At 47.4% G+C, this 15,360-nt stretch overlaps 1 protein-coding gene across 1 annotated transcript in view; it reads right to left on the reverse strand.

The window, feature by feature from the left end:
• ARL13A (ADP ribosylation factor like GTPase 13A) overlaps positions 1–7,829 on the reverse strand; it is a 33,753-nt gene extending 25,924 nt beyond the window's left edge. The window contains exons 1-2 of the mRNA XM_015428030.1: positions 7,706–7,829; positions 2,966–3,061 (exon numbers count right to left, since the gene is read on the reverse strand). Of these exons, the coding sequence (XP_015283516.1) occupies positions 2,966–3,024 (59 nt within the window). The 5' untranslated portion in view covers positions 3,025–3,061; positions 7,706–7,829. The remainder of the gene's footprint in view (positions 1–2,965; positions 3,062–7,705) is intronic.
• Between the last annotated feature and the right edge of the window lie 7,531 nt (positions 7,830–15,360).

The following is a 15,360-nucleotide window of genomic DNA, read 5'->3' on the forward strand; positions in this document are numbered from 1 at the left end:
CAGCAGGAAGATGTCCTTGTGCCAAGAAGAAGCACTGAATTTACTCTCCACTGCCTCTTTGCACAAAGTGAATGCAACTGTATTAGAGCGGTATATAAAGTCGAATGTATAAATAAAGTCGAATGTATAAACTGTATCCCCACTGTCACTGCCCACACACACAAGATGTAGCGTACGATGCAGTTTCAAAACTAAATGAAAGGAACTATCTGTTATGCATTCCATTGGTCCATATGCACTCTGAGATACCGTTAAAAAGAGCCAAAGGGCAGCCCTTGTGCTACGGCTTGTGCAAGCAGAGCTAAGCCCAGTGCATTTTTCTTTTCTGTCCATGCATGGCCTTTGGGGGACCCAGACAACTCTTCCACCGTGACCAACTGCTGCAAGTTCATCTCTGCCTGTGCTATGTCTGGCTGCCAACTCTGAACCAACCCTGTGCTGCTGTAGCTATAGCTATATATTGACCCCGGCACAGAGATGTTATTGCCAGCTTGTGGCTGCAGATCACAGATCAGAGGCGGAACTCCAGAGGCTGGTTGAAAAGCTGGCCACCTTTGCTCTGCAATAACCTGTTGCGTGCTGGTGCCTGAAGCAAGGCGTGTCAATAAACCAATTGTTACGGAGTCCTTTTTGTTACCAATTGTTACAGAGTCCTGACTAGGACACAACAAAAGGAAAGTGGGTGCACCCGGCCATTTTTTAAGAAAAGCAGGACAGGGATCCAAAAACAGGAACCGTCCTTGGTGAATAGGGACTGCTGAAGGGTATGACGGAGAAGCTGCAACGTTGCCATGGTGATTTTTATGGGGCGCAAGTCTGGCTAAAAGGGCACAGAAGGGTAGGGGAGACAAGAGAGAGGAGAGGAGAGGAGATTGCTTGGCAACAAGCAGTTGCTTGGCAACAAGCAGTGCTTCAGTTTGTAGTCTTGGCAACCTTTGTTCCGCAGGACGCAGATAAAACCAGAACTCCGTGGTCAGATGAGGCTGGGAGATTTGTGGGGAGTCTCTCCTTGCCCACAGGGCTCCAGTTTGCCTTACAGCCCTCTTAAAACAGGTGTTGCAGCAACTGGGAGTCTCCCGAAAGAAAGCAGCATCCTCCGACCTTGAAACCTCACCTCCTATTTCTCCAGTTGTTGGGGGCAATGTTCCCTCTAAGCTGTCGAGTCGTGTGAGCAGGAATTCTACTTTGTGAGCTACTGGCCTTAAAATTGTGAGCAAGCAATTTGGCTACTGCATAAATTGGTTTGCTCTGGAGCCCCATCCTTCCTGAGCGAAGACAAAAATGTGTGAGCCGGGGGCTAAAAAAATGTGAGCTAGCTCACACTAACTCAGCTTAGAGGGAACACTGGTTGGGGGCTGGCTGCGGTTTGTGCTGCTGGGAGGAGGAGGAGGAGAATACACTGCACTGCTAGGGTGGTTGTCAACAGGCCGGACGGAACACATCCTGCCCCTCTCTTAGAGGTTTAATGTGCGGGAAAAGGAAGCTGAAGCTTTCCAGTGTGTGGAAGTAAAAACCTCAGCAAGCCTGTTCTAGTAAAGAGCCAGGACCTTTTTTCCTCCAGCCTGTTGGCACAACCCAATGCACTGCTCATTCAGGTCAGAAGCTTGGGTTGCCAACATCCAGGTGGAAACTGGTGATCTCCTGGGATTACAACTGATATCTGGATGACGGCGATCATTGAGAGAACTGTCCTTGAAATTGCTTTTAGAGTGCAGCTGATACGGTTTTCACTGTATTTTAAGAGGATCTCAGAGAATGGAGGTCTCCGTGGGGAATACAAGGCTTCCCATGCCCTTTGAAGTGCTGGAAGTACCGGATGTGATGTCCCCTGTCTCAGACCTCCAGACTGAGTGGCAAGAGAGGCTAGATAGCTAGAGAGGCACACTGACCCTTCTTCCCATATTTACTCTTCTACCACTGTCCCCTTTGAAATGCAGATTGTGTCCTCAGGGATTGGTTTCCCCCTCCCTTCCTTCCTCTTACTCTCACTTGAAGATGAACTTTCTCCCTGCGCACACCAAGAGAGAGACATGCAGTCCTCTCTTTGCACCATGAGGCAGATGGGCCTCTCACCATCTGCTTCCATCCTTTAACTAGTAAGTTATCATGTTCCTATCATGTCTCTACTCTTTCCTATCCAAAGTGTACTTCTCAAATAAAGAGAGAAGCAGGGGTCATTTCATAGAAAAAGATGTGCAGGAGCTCATTAGAATAACTCATTAGCATAACTTATTTGCATATGCCACACCCCCTGACATCACTGGAAGTGTGTCAGAAGGCAACACCCACCACTCAGGCTCCACTGGACTGTTTTGGATTGCTAGCTATTGGGCGCAGATCTGTCCTCGCAGAGGAGGGAGAGCTTGTACCTGAATAAGACTTGGTCTTACAGGTGCCACTGGACTGTTTTGGACCGGGGGGGCTGGGGGCCGGGGGGAGCTCTGCAGCTTACCTGGCTGCTTCTTGCTCTGACTGAGGGCTGCTGGGAGCAGGGGGTGGGGCTTGTTGCATGTGCCCGCCCCCTGGGCTCTTTACTGCCGGAGCTCCACTCCTGTGCACTCCTGCAGGAAATGACCCCTGGAGAGAAGTATTTCTCTTCCAAACTTGCAATGTGGCTCTGTGTAAATCTGTAAGATGAATAACCTGGTAAAATGACACGCCTGCATTTGTAGCTTTATTTAAGGACTCTGCTAGCTAGTGGTGACCGGACTAACCACACCAGTTAACCTCCATATGAAGCTGTCCAGTCTGCAGCATGGGGTAGTGGGGCAGAAGGAGAGGGCTTGGAAGAGGTATCTGAAAATGTTTTGAAATCAAAATAAGGTCCCCCTGCGTTGCTAACGTTTGAGAACCGCTGCTGTAACAAATGACACAAGTCACAAGGTCTCTTTTTGACTTTATGTTACACGGGGAATGTCAAAGGATGAGGCACGGAGAACGAACGTAACACCTCCATGGAATTTACCTTAGCGGTTCTTGGATTGCCTGCAGCCAAGACCAGCAGTAGGCGAGGAGGTGAAACATGCTCCGTCAAACCACAGAACTTGGCTGTTCTCTGTGCCTGAAGAAACATTAAAAATACCAAGAAATCTGCAGTGGGATTTTATTTTAAAAAGGCAGGATAACATCATGAAGTATTAATAACCATAAATACCTTATCTCTGGCATCCACAAGTGAAGCAAACTGATGTAACCCTGGACTAACAACTGCTAGCTTAGGTTTAGCTGCCAAGAATGCAGACTTGTTGCTTGACAGGCACAAAAGGACTGAGAAGACTCAGCAGGGGTCATTTTGTAGAAAAAGAGCTGCAGGAGCTCATTAGCATAACTTATTAGCATATGCCACACCCCCTGACATCACCGGAAGTGTGCACCAGCCCCTCTGACAGGCAGAAGCACCTGGGATCCATTCTTTCCCCCCTCTCCCCTACAACTGTATAAAGCCCCTACAACTGTATACAGAAATACTGAGCTTCCCTACCATTTGCCACAACTAGCCCACCACACAACCAGGATCAAGACTCCTAAGTGGACCAACAGATAGGGATAAACTCATTTGAGAAACTGAGTATTACATTACAACACCTCTGGAACATTACAGATCAGTAGAGGCAGCCCTGCACAGTGGTCAGAGTTGCAGATTGATGTGGGGAGACCCAGGTTTGTATTCTCACTCTGCTGGCTGAGTGACCCCGGGCCAAATCTCCCCTTCTCTACCTAACCTACCCCACAGGGTTGTTGTGAGGATGAAATGGAGACTCATGGGCAGGGTCCCCAGCTTCCCTGGCAGGAACACTATGTTAAGAAATCTCTCACAATTATGCAGCCATAGCAGGCAGGAGGAAAGGAGGCGAATACCTCCAGCGCCAGAGACTTGTAGAAGAAGAGTCAAACTTTGGGGACTCACCCATGCACCAGAGGGCCAAGGCAGCAGGAGGCAAGAAGCCTGGGCGAGCTGGGCTCCTCCATGCCTGGCAGAAGATGAGGTGCAAAGCCAAGAGGTGGGCAAGCAGAAGAGGCACTCAGCCAGCCGCACAAGCTGCATGCAAAGAAACTCCACTGCGCTTTTGGTTTTGCTTTTTGCCAATCAACCTCCCAAGACTACTCCAGGTGCTCCGGCCTGAGGGCTGCTGGGGGTGGGGCTCGAGTGCTCATTACTTGTGGAGCTGAGGCTCAATGTCTCCAGCTGCTCCGCCACCTTCCTTTCCCTTGGTTTGCTCGGGGAGCCCGAGCAAGCCGGCTGCTGGAGGGAAGGAGAGGCGGTTTAAACCACCTTCCCTTCCCTTGGCTTCCTCAGGATCCCCGCGGCTGCAGAGAGCCTGAGCAAGCCGGCTGCTGGAGGGATGTGCATTCGGTTTGTCTGAACCGAATGCACCCCCGAAAATGGCCCATTCGGGCCCCTTTCAGGCTGCTGCGGGCTGAATCAGATTCTCTGATCTGAATCGGCTTCCTGCAGTTCTGCCCCATTATATCCTATGGGCCATTGAAGTCAATGGCAAAAACATAGGGTATATTCTGGGGGCTGGAGGGGAAGGGGTTTGAGGGAGAGGCTCCAAAATCGCAGGGTAGCTGCTGGAGCCTCTCCCCAAGATATCCACCATGTTTCAGGAACATTGAACCAGGGGGTCCAATTCTACGGGCCCCCAAACAAGTTGCCCCCATTCCCTCCATTGTTCTCTATGGTGGGGAACATTGGTGATGCACACGGATTTGAATTCAGTTAAGTTTGTTGTGTTCAGTAGCCTTTGAATGACGGTAACCTTTGCTGTCTTTTTCTCAAATGACATATTTAGTTTCATTTTATGGAGACAGAATTGGAAGGTGTTTTGATCAAAAGGTTTACGTTTTTGGGACCCAGTCTGGTGTGGTGGTTGCAGAGATGAACCACGACCTGGGAGACCTGGGTTCAGATCTCCACTCTGCAATGGAAGCTTGCTGGGCCAGTCACACATTCTCAGCCTAACCTACCTCACAGGGTTGTTGTGAGGATAAAATGGAAAAGGGAAGAATGTTGTAAGCCACTTTGGGTTCTCACTGGGGAGGAAGGTGAGGTATCAAAATGCTTTCTATTCTGACTGGCAGTAGATCTCTAGACATGTTTTCTCAATTTTCTAGACTGCTTGTTTTTTTCTTTTAAACAAGGCAAGATAAGTGTTCCCACATTGGAACCGTATAGTGATGGAGCATGGAATCTTTTGAAGAATGTCCTTAATGGTAATTTTTTTGGAAGTGATAAAGCAATATTATCATTATTTTTGGCCCCCCGTAGGGGATTTTTAAATTTGCATTTTCTAAAAACTACAACAAAAATAGGGAGGGGATCTACATCTATAGGAGAAAGGAAAGAAAACCCACTAAAAACCCAAGAGTTGGAGGTCATACACTGCTTATAAAAGTATTAGCTTAACAATATAACAGCACCAATCAAAACCATTCCCTCCAGAAGGCATACCAATGGTCAGTATTTACAATCCGCATAATGAGCGATGTTAAATAGGCTTCACTTTATGTTTTCTCAAGACATAACAGGTTGGACCCTGAGGAGGACAGGGTTTGGGAAGGGGCTTCATTGGGTTATAATGCCATAACCTTCTAAAGCGGCCATTCTCTTTGGGTGAATTGATCTGTCGCCTGGAGATCAGTTGTAATCCCAGGAGCTCTCCAGCCACCACCTGGAAGGTGGCAACCCTCCCAGGAAACCATGAATTCTGGATACCTGCCTGCACTATGGGTACCACAAATGGGACAGCCAGCAGGGGTTGTGGCATGCTTGGGAAAGAAGCTGGGTGATAAAATGACAATTCTTAAAATGATAATTCTTAAAAGAAACACTATCCTAAATGGTCCACAGGCGCAAGCCCTCCAAGGGGCCGTAACAGTCCATAGGAAAAAAACATACTGTCCAGTATACCCCGATGGTATCATACATGATGGTCAGGCCATTTCAAAGAAAATCCTTCATCAAAGGGAATAGTAAGTCAAGGTAGGTACAACGACCATGCACAAATCAAAGATCTATTTTGTATTAAGTGACGTCCAAAGCCTCTTAACAAATTCACAGCCCAATGGTATCAAATCTAGGAGGCAAAAAGACACAAAGGCAGGGCATAATGATGTCCAGTCCAGACCATCCATCCATCTTTGGAGGGGATTTAGCACAGTCCTTTAAACAGAGTGATGCCAGGCCCAATACCAATGCTGTACAGTCATTTTCCCCATCCTGTTCTGCCTGCTGCAAAGCAGCCCTGAAGCACCTTTTGTTAATAGCACCCAGCCACTGTCAGCTGGGGCAGGAGTCATCGTGCCTGTCTCACTGTCTTGAAAAATGTTCAAGCAACACAGCACTCTGATCTTGCACAGATGAGACGTTAAGATACACAGAGCACCTGCCTGAACTTCTGCCTTCCCACTGTGGAACACTTGTGGAGATTTTTTGCAACCTGCAGTTCCTTAACTCTGAAATAGACAGTTCTGCACCAAGTTTCCAAACTGGAGAGTGTTGACAAAATGATTAAAATAATTTTCCTGTTTTATATTTTAAAGGAAAGTCCAATCTTCCAAAAGACCTGCCTATATTTCCAGAAAACCTGCAACTCAGTACCAATTTGGGACACCATGACTGGCTCCCCCAAAACAGTTTTTGGCTTTCAAAGGCAGCTGGGTTGGGGGAATCAAGGCCAGGGGGCTGAGGAAGGGGGTAAGTCTCCCCCCTGTGCCATTTCCTGGATTTAAGATGGCCCCTCTGGACTGGGATTTTTCTCCCCATACTAGGGCTAAAAACCACAGGTCCAGAACACATGAAACCCACATTACTTTTGCAGCAGAAGCACTTGTAGGCTGCTTTTAGGATCAAACACATGCTGAGAGAGCCAGTCATAGAACTCCAACATCAAATGCAGCTTGACCCCCTGACAATGGCATTCTAAGAACACTTTCCCTGGAGTAAGCCCCCTTGAGTAGTCTTGAGTAGATGCTGAGTCTTGGATTGCTGTCTAGGATTGCTCTAGCAGCATTTACAAACTTGAGAGGCATTCCAAAGCAAGACAGAAGGAAAAACATGAACTTGCTCCACTGTGGCTATATTTGTGCATTTGCACACATGTTTAACCAGGGCCGAGATGAATCCCTTCACCCCACTCCCAGGATTTAATTTCCAAAGATTGAGAGGAGTTTATCAATGCAATCCTAAACAATTCTACTGCATGCTCACGATTTTTTTTACCCCTAACGTCTTTCTAAAAGGAGAAATAGGTACAGCGATTTCCTAAAAAATAGGATCTGTCCTCCTAGTGCATACCCAAGTGACATCTCCAGACTGGGGTCTGACAACTCTGTTCTTGTACATTTCTCCTCTTTATTGACATACTGATTCAGGATTTGGTTAGGGAAGAGATGCATGTTTCCTTAGTCCAGAACTCTTACCTTTTCTTTTCCCCAGGATTGTACCCTTTCTTTTAGGAAAATGAAAACATCCCCACTACAGACAATCAGGTTTAACAGAAAGGCTCCGCTCTCTCACCTTTCAGGTAATTTGTGGGGCCATTTTTCCTGGCCTGGGAACCAACCAGATAAGGCCCATTGGGTTAAGGAGGTTAAATTAAACAGAGAATCTCACCAGTTTCTTGCTGCGATCACGTTCTTCTTCCTGCCATCACTGTTCTGCTTCATTCAACTAAAACTAATCTGGATTTAAAGTACTCAGTACCTGTAGTTTCCTTAATCCTGGAATAGGTTCAAGCCAGGAAAAGAGCGAAGTGTCATTTTGTAGATTCCGCAGCTCCAGCCATAAATGTTAAGGTGTGCAAAGGGTAGACAGCCACATTTCTGAAAAGGTGATCTCTAAGGCGCCTGGGGGAAAGTAGCAATCAGATCTGTCACCAGTTTTAAATGGCTTGAAAAAACAGAAGATGCCAATTGGACAGTGTAGTAAATCTCTTGTAATGAATCCCTTCATGGAGCAGTCATGGGTTGACATAATCTCTGGATTGAATGAACAGCACAAGCGTTCTCTGCTGTTATTTTGCAGACAAGTGGAAAACTGAAACCCAGTGCACAGAACAAAGTGGGAAAAGTAGATGGGGGAGGCCTACGTTCAAATTCCCAAGCAGCTCTTTAACAGTGCAATCCTAAAACAGAGTTACAACCTTTTAAGCCCCCTGACTTCAATGCACTTTGCTTAGGTCACCAGATGTGATCTCCAGCCCGGCAAGCGCTCTCAGCCCCCCTTATCTCACAGCATTGTTGTGGGGCTAAAATAGGGCCACTCACTCCATATTATTATCATTAACAACAGTGGAGGGAGTCTTCGTGGAATATTGAAGGTTAAGGCTTTAAGATGTGGTGAGTCACAAGTGATTACTGTGAACTGCTGCAAGGTTTATTGTAATTAGCGGGATAACCTGAGATGTTATTCAGACCTCTGATGAGATTGTTAAACACTGATAATTAGTCTATCAAATTGTTGTCCTGCCCATCTTCCAAGGAGGGCAGGGCGGCTTCTCTGGTTCTTCCAAACATTTTGATAACACTGCAAAATAGGTTACGGGAAAAGAGAGAACAACTGGACCTAGGTTCCTGAATAAGTTGGGGGGCACATTTGAACTCAGATCCCAAAAACTGGGCACCCCTCTAATTCACCACACCACCACATAGGCTTGCATAAGACCATAACTGGTTCCTTAGAATAAGGGTGGGATGCAAATATTATTATTGTTGTTGTTGTTGTTGTTATTATTATTATTATTATTGATGATGATGATGATGATGATGTAATCGGATAGTGCTGTTCATTCTTGATAACCGTGGTTTCACCAGGCCTAGCAAGCAGAAGGTCTTGATGGACAATTGCTCAGTGCTGCCTCTGGCTGCATTTTAACTTTTGCACAATCCAAGAGAGCAATGCAAAAGAAGGTCTCACTGTTCTTTGGACCTTTTTCTGGGTGAAACACTGCACAAGTGTTAAAAAGATGAGAAGTGTGATTTGCTAATTGACTGGCAAAAGGATGGTCAGTGAGAAAATGAGACTCATCCCCCCCCCAGCAAGAAAAAGGGGAGGAATATGATCATTAACTACCACATCACACTGCCCAATTCCTGCCACAGGAGAGAGTCACTGGGGTGGGGAGACGACAGCCTGCTCTACAGGCTGGTTGACTGTCAATTTTAGGCTGGCACACGGTGAGTCAACCACACTGGAAAGGGAGATGCTGAGGCCAAGAGTCATCAGACATCCATTTTTAAAGCACTCTAAGTATCCATTGGAGCTGCAGTGGCTCAAGTGGTTAAGACGCTGAACTGCAGGCTGTGGAAGGTCGGTAGTTCAGCAGTTCGAGACCCGAGTGTGCCGCATGACGGAGTGAGCTCCCGTCTCTGGTTCCAGCTCCTGCCAACCTAGCAGTTCGAAAGCAAGAAATTGCAGGTAGATAAATAGGTACCTCCTGCCAACCTAGCAGTCCGAAAGCAAGATATTGCAAGTAAATAAATAGGTACCACTTCGGTGGGAAGGTAACAGTGTTCCATGCACCTTGGTGTTTAGTCATGCCGGCCACATGACCATGGAAATGTCTTCGGACAGCGCTGGCTCTTTGGCTTTGAAACGGAGATGAGCACCGCAACCCTAGAGTCGGATTTGACTGGCTTTCGAGCAAGGGAACCTTTACTTTACTTTTTAAATAGGTACCACTTCAGTGGGAAAGTAACAGCGTTCCATGCACCTTGGTGTTTAGTCATGCCGGCCACATGACCACGGAAACGTCTTCGGACAGTGCTGGCTCTTCGGCTTTGAAACGGAGATGAGCACCGCAACCCTAGAATCGGATGCGACTGGCTTTTGAGCAAGGGAACCTTTACCTTTACCTAAGTATCCATTAAGAACTGACTCAGTTAATATTCATTATCACCACTTGAGAGTTCTGCTTTTTCTGGTTAAAATAATCCAATACCACCTCCCACTGGTGTGAGAGAAAACTCACTTGTCTAACTGAAACTGCTGGCCTAAAATGCCCTGCAACTTGACTCAAGTGCTCCCCCCCCCCCCCCCCCCCAAGGAAGCCTCTTTATACCAAGTCACACCTCTGAATCATCTAGCTCACTACTGTCTGTCTACTCTAACTGGCAGCAACTCTGGAGTTTCAGGCAGAGAAAGATCTCCTCCAATACTTGCTGCTAGGTCCTTTAAGGCCAAGGGTTGAGGCCAGAAATGGTTGTGTGCATGGCAGAATGTCCAGGAAGGCAATGCCAGTGCCAGGGCACATGGCATCTCTTCCTTTGCTCTCTTCTTTTGCTTTGCTCACTTCTTTCCTGCTTCTTTCCAACTCCGATTGAGGAATTCTTGGAGATGGCAGGATTTGGGGGAGGGGAGGGACCTCAGTGGGGTATAATCAGGGGTCATTTCGTAGAAAAAGAGGTGCAGGAGCTCATTAGCATAACTCATTAGCATAACTCATTTGCATATGCCACACCCCATGACATCACCGGAAGTGTGTCAGAAGGCAACACCCACTGCTCAGGCTCCACTGGACTGTTTTGGATTGCTAGCTATTGGGGGGGGGGGAACGCGCAGATCTGTCCTCGCAGAGGAGGGAGAGCTTGTACCTGTATAAACCTTGGTCTTAAAGGTGCCACTGGACTGTTTTGGATTGCTATCGGGGGGCGGGGGGCTCTGCAACTTACCTGGCTGCTTCTTGCTCCTTGTGGCCTGGGGCTGCTGAGAGCAGGGGGCGGGGCTTGTTGCATGTGCCATGCACACAACCCTGGGCTCTTTACTTCTGGAGCTCCGCTCCTGTGCGCTCCTGCAGGAAATGACCCCTGGGTATAATGCCTTAGAGTCCACCCTCTAAAGCAGCCATTTTCTCCAGGGGAACTCATCTCTGCAGTCTGGAGCTCAGTTGTAATTCTGGGAGGTCGCCAGGCCCCACCTGGAGGCTGGCAGCTTAAAAGGTTGGGAAAACTTGCATTGGGAGGACCGACACTTAATACTGCATTTCTGAACTCTCGCATGTACACACCAACAGCAGGAGGGAGGCCCCCCACCCCAAATGCTCTAACTGGCACATGTGAAGTTGGGTGTGCTGGAGCTACAAGAGAGACACAACACATGTGAACAGTTTGGGCTGACACTTGTTCTTTGGGCAGGGCTCCTGCACCTGCCTGGGACCTTCTGCTCTGCTACCTGTTATGGCCCCTCCCTGCAGAAAAAAAGCAGATAATGCAGCAGAAAAGGCAGAATAGATGGAGGAGAAGGATCATGATGATGCCTTTAAGAGGCTTAAAGGCCATGCTATTTTGGTCACAAGAGAGACACAACACATGTGAACAGTTCGGGCTGTCACTTGTTCTTTGGGTAGGGCTCCTGCACCTGCCTGGGACCAATGTTCCTTCTAAGCTGTGGAGTCTTGTGAGCCAAAGTTCTACTTTGTGAGCTACTGGCATTAATGTTGTGAGCAAGCAATTTAATTAGTTTGCTCTGGAGCCATCCTTCCTGAGCTAAGACAAAAATGTGTGAGCTGGAAGCTAAAAAACTGTGAGCGAACTCAGACTAGCTCAGCTTAGAGGGAACACTGCCTGGGCCCTTCTGCTCTGCTGCCTGTTATGGCCCCTCCCTGCAGAAAAAAGCAGATAATGCAGCAGAAAAGGCAGAATAGATGGAGGAGAAGGATCATGATGATGCCTTTAAGAGGCTTAAAGGCCATGCTATTTTGGTCAGAGGAGATCAGGAGGGGAGGGGAGGGAAGTCGGAATCACTGGGCAGGCAGAATGCTTCTTGCAAGCAGTGCAGTTGGGTAAATTCCCTGTTGCACACACGAAGAGGAACAGACTGATTAAGGTGACTCGCAGGCCACAATAGAGCAAGGCAGTGATGTGCTGGCTGGCACTGTTGTCCGTGTGAATGCTCTGACATCCATGCGCAATGGGGGTAAAGATGCATCAGTCACCTACTCTGGGGAAAAAAATACCCACTCTAGGGATTCATGGTTGGTTCTCCAGATCCGTACTTCACCCTTAAAAGGCAGGTTTCGAGGGTGGGTGGAGCTGAAGTGGGGCGGGGATGGACCCCCCCCACTTTCCTGATAGAAATCATTTATTGCTCTTAACCCCTACTGGAAGAAAAGAAAGAGACAAGTACAGTTTTTAAAAGGCACTCCCAAAAGGTAGAATGAGGACGGATCGGGGTCAAGTAGTGGAAAACAAAGACTGTCCATAGTAAAGAGCAGGGGTCGTTTCGTAGAAAAAGAGCTAGGGGAACTCATTAGCATAACTCATTAGCATATGCCACACCCCCTGACATCACCGGAAGTGTGTCATAAGGCCACACCCCCTGAATGCGCTCGCCCGCTTTGGGAGAGGGGATCAAAGTGTAATACAAGCCTCCTCCGAGACTTGATCACACTAGGGATTCATGGTTGGTTCTCCAGATCTGTACTTTACCCTTAAAAGGCAGGTTTGGAAGGTGGGTGGGGCTGAAGAGGGGTGGGAATGGACACTCCCCCCGCACCACTTTCCTGATAGAAATCATTTATTGCTCTGAACCCCTACTGGAAGAAAAGAAAGAGACAAGTACAGTTTTTAAAAGGCGCTCCCGAAAGGGAGAATGGGGATGGATCGGGGTCAAGTAGTGGAAAACAGAGACTGTCCATAGTAAAGAGGAGCATTTAGAGTATGCAAAACATTTTCCGTTATTCCTGGAATTCTGATTTCAAGGGGAAAGGTGGCTCATGTGAGCTGGACAAGTCTGGCAAAGCTGTCTGGGGACAAATCTCACACTGCCCTTTGCATCGAACAAGCAAAACCTTTAGAACAACACACAATATTGTTATTATTTTAAATCTGCTAGGGAATGCAATAGGCAAAGACCGGCTTTCCCCACTTGTACATTGGATACACTCCAGATCCAAACCGGAAGCTGATAATGGATCCTTTAGGAGTAGACCCTGAACTCTCCCATGTAGAGCAGGACAGGAGTCATTAGCACTTCAGTGTGACAATCGGTCTATTAATGGTGGCTTACTGTGGATAACTGGCTGTGACTGACAGTGCAATCCCTACGCAGATTTACGGAAATCAACAAACATAGATTGCAGGGAACGCTGTAAAGGATTGCACTGTGAGTCTGTCAGGAATACCCAACGTGTTAAAAGTTTCTCCTGTCAAATCTTTTGATTTCATATGAACCACCTTTTATCACTCCCTGGGGGTGTAAGATGGGTGGGTGGGCAGATAGGATTTCATGAATCAAGAAGAACACTTCTTATTCTTTTAAATCCTCGTTGGTGTGTTACCTTGTGTCAGGATCCACAGCAAAACAACGAAGTACACGCTTCCAGGAAGGTTTTACTTTTATTGAAAGCCATAGATGCAATAACACTAACAGGAATGGCGAACTACCTATGCGCATAATAGGATATAGGGCTTTCGTATGGGTTCCCGCGCGGGGGCGATGGCGAGAGTCTCTAACGGTAGCGAAGCTGGGAACCACAACGATCCCATGGAAGGTAGACAACACAACCCCTCCAGTAACTCTTTATAGGCCCCGGTCACACGGGCAGGAAACTGCGGGGGAGAAGCGTGGCTGTTTGCCCTGGGTTAAACTACTGCGCAGTTACGCGATCAGACCTCCCGTGGAGGTCCTGTGGAGGTACCGTGGAGGTTCCATGGCAGAATGACAAATTTCAGATGTTGAAATCTCTGTCTTAAAACCTGCTTTCGCAAAAGACATTGATGTTGTTGACAATGTTTAAAGAAAGTAAAGTAATAGGAGACATTGCAGAAAGAAGTTTTTTTAAATCTTCGTTGGTGTGTTACCTTGTGTCAGGATCCACAGCAAAACAACGAAGTACACACTTCCAGGAAGGTTTTACTTTTATTGAAAAGCCATAGATGCAATAACACCAACACTGTTAGGAATGGCGAACTACCTATGCGCATAATAGGATACAGGGCATTGGTATGGGCCCACCCCTAGCAATACCCAATTAGATGGGTTCCCACGCGCGGGCGATGGCGAGAGTCTCTAACGGTAGCGAAGCTGGGAACCATAATGATCCCACGGAAGGTAGACAACACAACTCCTCCAGTAACTCTTTATAGATAAGCATTGCCGCTGAAAAGCGATTAAGCACATGGGAAGGAATGCAAAGCAATTAGAACGTCTCTCCCTACTCATGGCAGCTTAGCTGACACCTTGGTAATCCGCTTGGTGAATGTTTAGCTAAGATTCTAGGATAGACATTTTTTAAATAAATAAGTATATTACCATGGTACATGCTATGCATGGCCAGTAGGGGACAACACAGACCTCTGTAGGTCCATGGGGGATAGGGAGCGAAGCATGGGAGGAATTAAGACTTAATCGCGGAGCAGTTTTCCCAAACCGAGCCATTTAGAGTTGCCAACCTTCAGGTGTGGCCTGGAGCTGCCCCAGAATAACAATGGTTCTCCAGAGTACAGACATCAATTCTGAAGAGAATGGCTGCTTTAGAGGGTAGGCTGTATGGGATTATACCTTGCTGAGGTCTCTGCCAAGGCTCCATCCCTCCCCAGAAAATCTTCAACAGTTTCCCAGCCCAGAGTTGGCAACCCTAGTCAGACATTTCAAGTCATGTCAGGAAGACAGGGCAGGTGGCAAGGGTAAGGGTTAAAATTATCTGGCTCACATGCTACAGTCCCGATCTGAATCCAGCCTCTGAGACCTGATAAACTGAGTTTAAGAAATTACTACGAGATTGGGACACGGAACTCTCAGCAAATGTCTGGTTTGGCCCTCAACGGTGCCAATTTTGTGACCAAAGGCACTCTGCATGCATGGAAGGCACAGAGATCAAAGGTGCACAAAGCCTTGAAGGACATCGTCATGAACAACACTATCAAGAACACCCTTCTGTTATATAGAACAATGGGAAGAGAGGAAGAAAACCCTCATTTTAAACAACCTTCCAGAGTTTGGAAACTCTAGGTGATTTATCATCTGGCACGTATCTGAAGACGGGCGTCACCCAAAACATTCATAAGGAAATAAGGGTTGCTGGTTTTTAAGGTGCTGCTGGACTTGGAGCAGACTAACAGCCTTTGCATTTAACTGCATTGCTGCTGCCAGAGAACAGGGTGTCTCCAGCCCAAGCCAAGTAAAACCAGCAGATGCCTCACCCTGCTGGACCTTGACACAAATCCTGAGGCAGACATTCTTAAGCAGCAGTAGCTAGCCAAGTGTTTCTCAAGCTATGGGTCAGTCAGTGCTAAACCCCCACCCCCAGGTTGTGACTCTCTGTCTCTCTCACAGGAGGATCATGAGACCAGGAGAAAGAAAGAGGAGGAGGAGGAGGAACAGTGTTACCAGAGGCAAAGAGTATGGCTAGCAAATTTGAG

This window comes from Gekko japonicus, unplaced genomic scaffold (genome assembly GCF_001447785.1).
Source record: "Gekko japonicus isolate JY-2015 unplaced genomic scaffold, Gekko_japonicus_V1.1 scaffold1022, whole genome shotgun sequence".
Classification (NCBI taxonomy): domain Eukaryota; kingdom Metazoa; phylum Chordata; class Lepidosauria; order Squamata; family Gekkonidae; genus Gekko; species Gekko japonicus.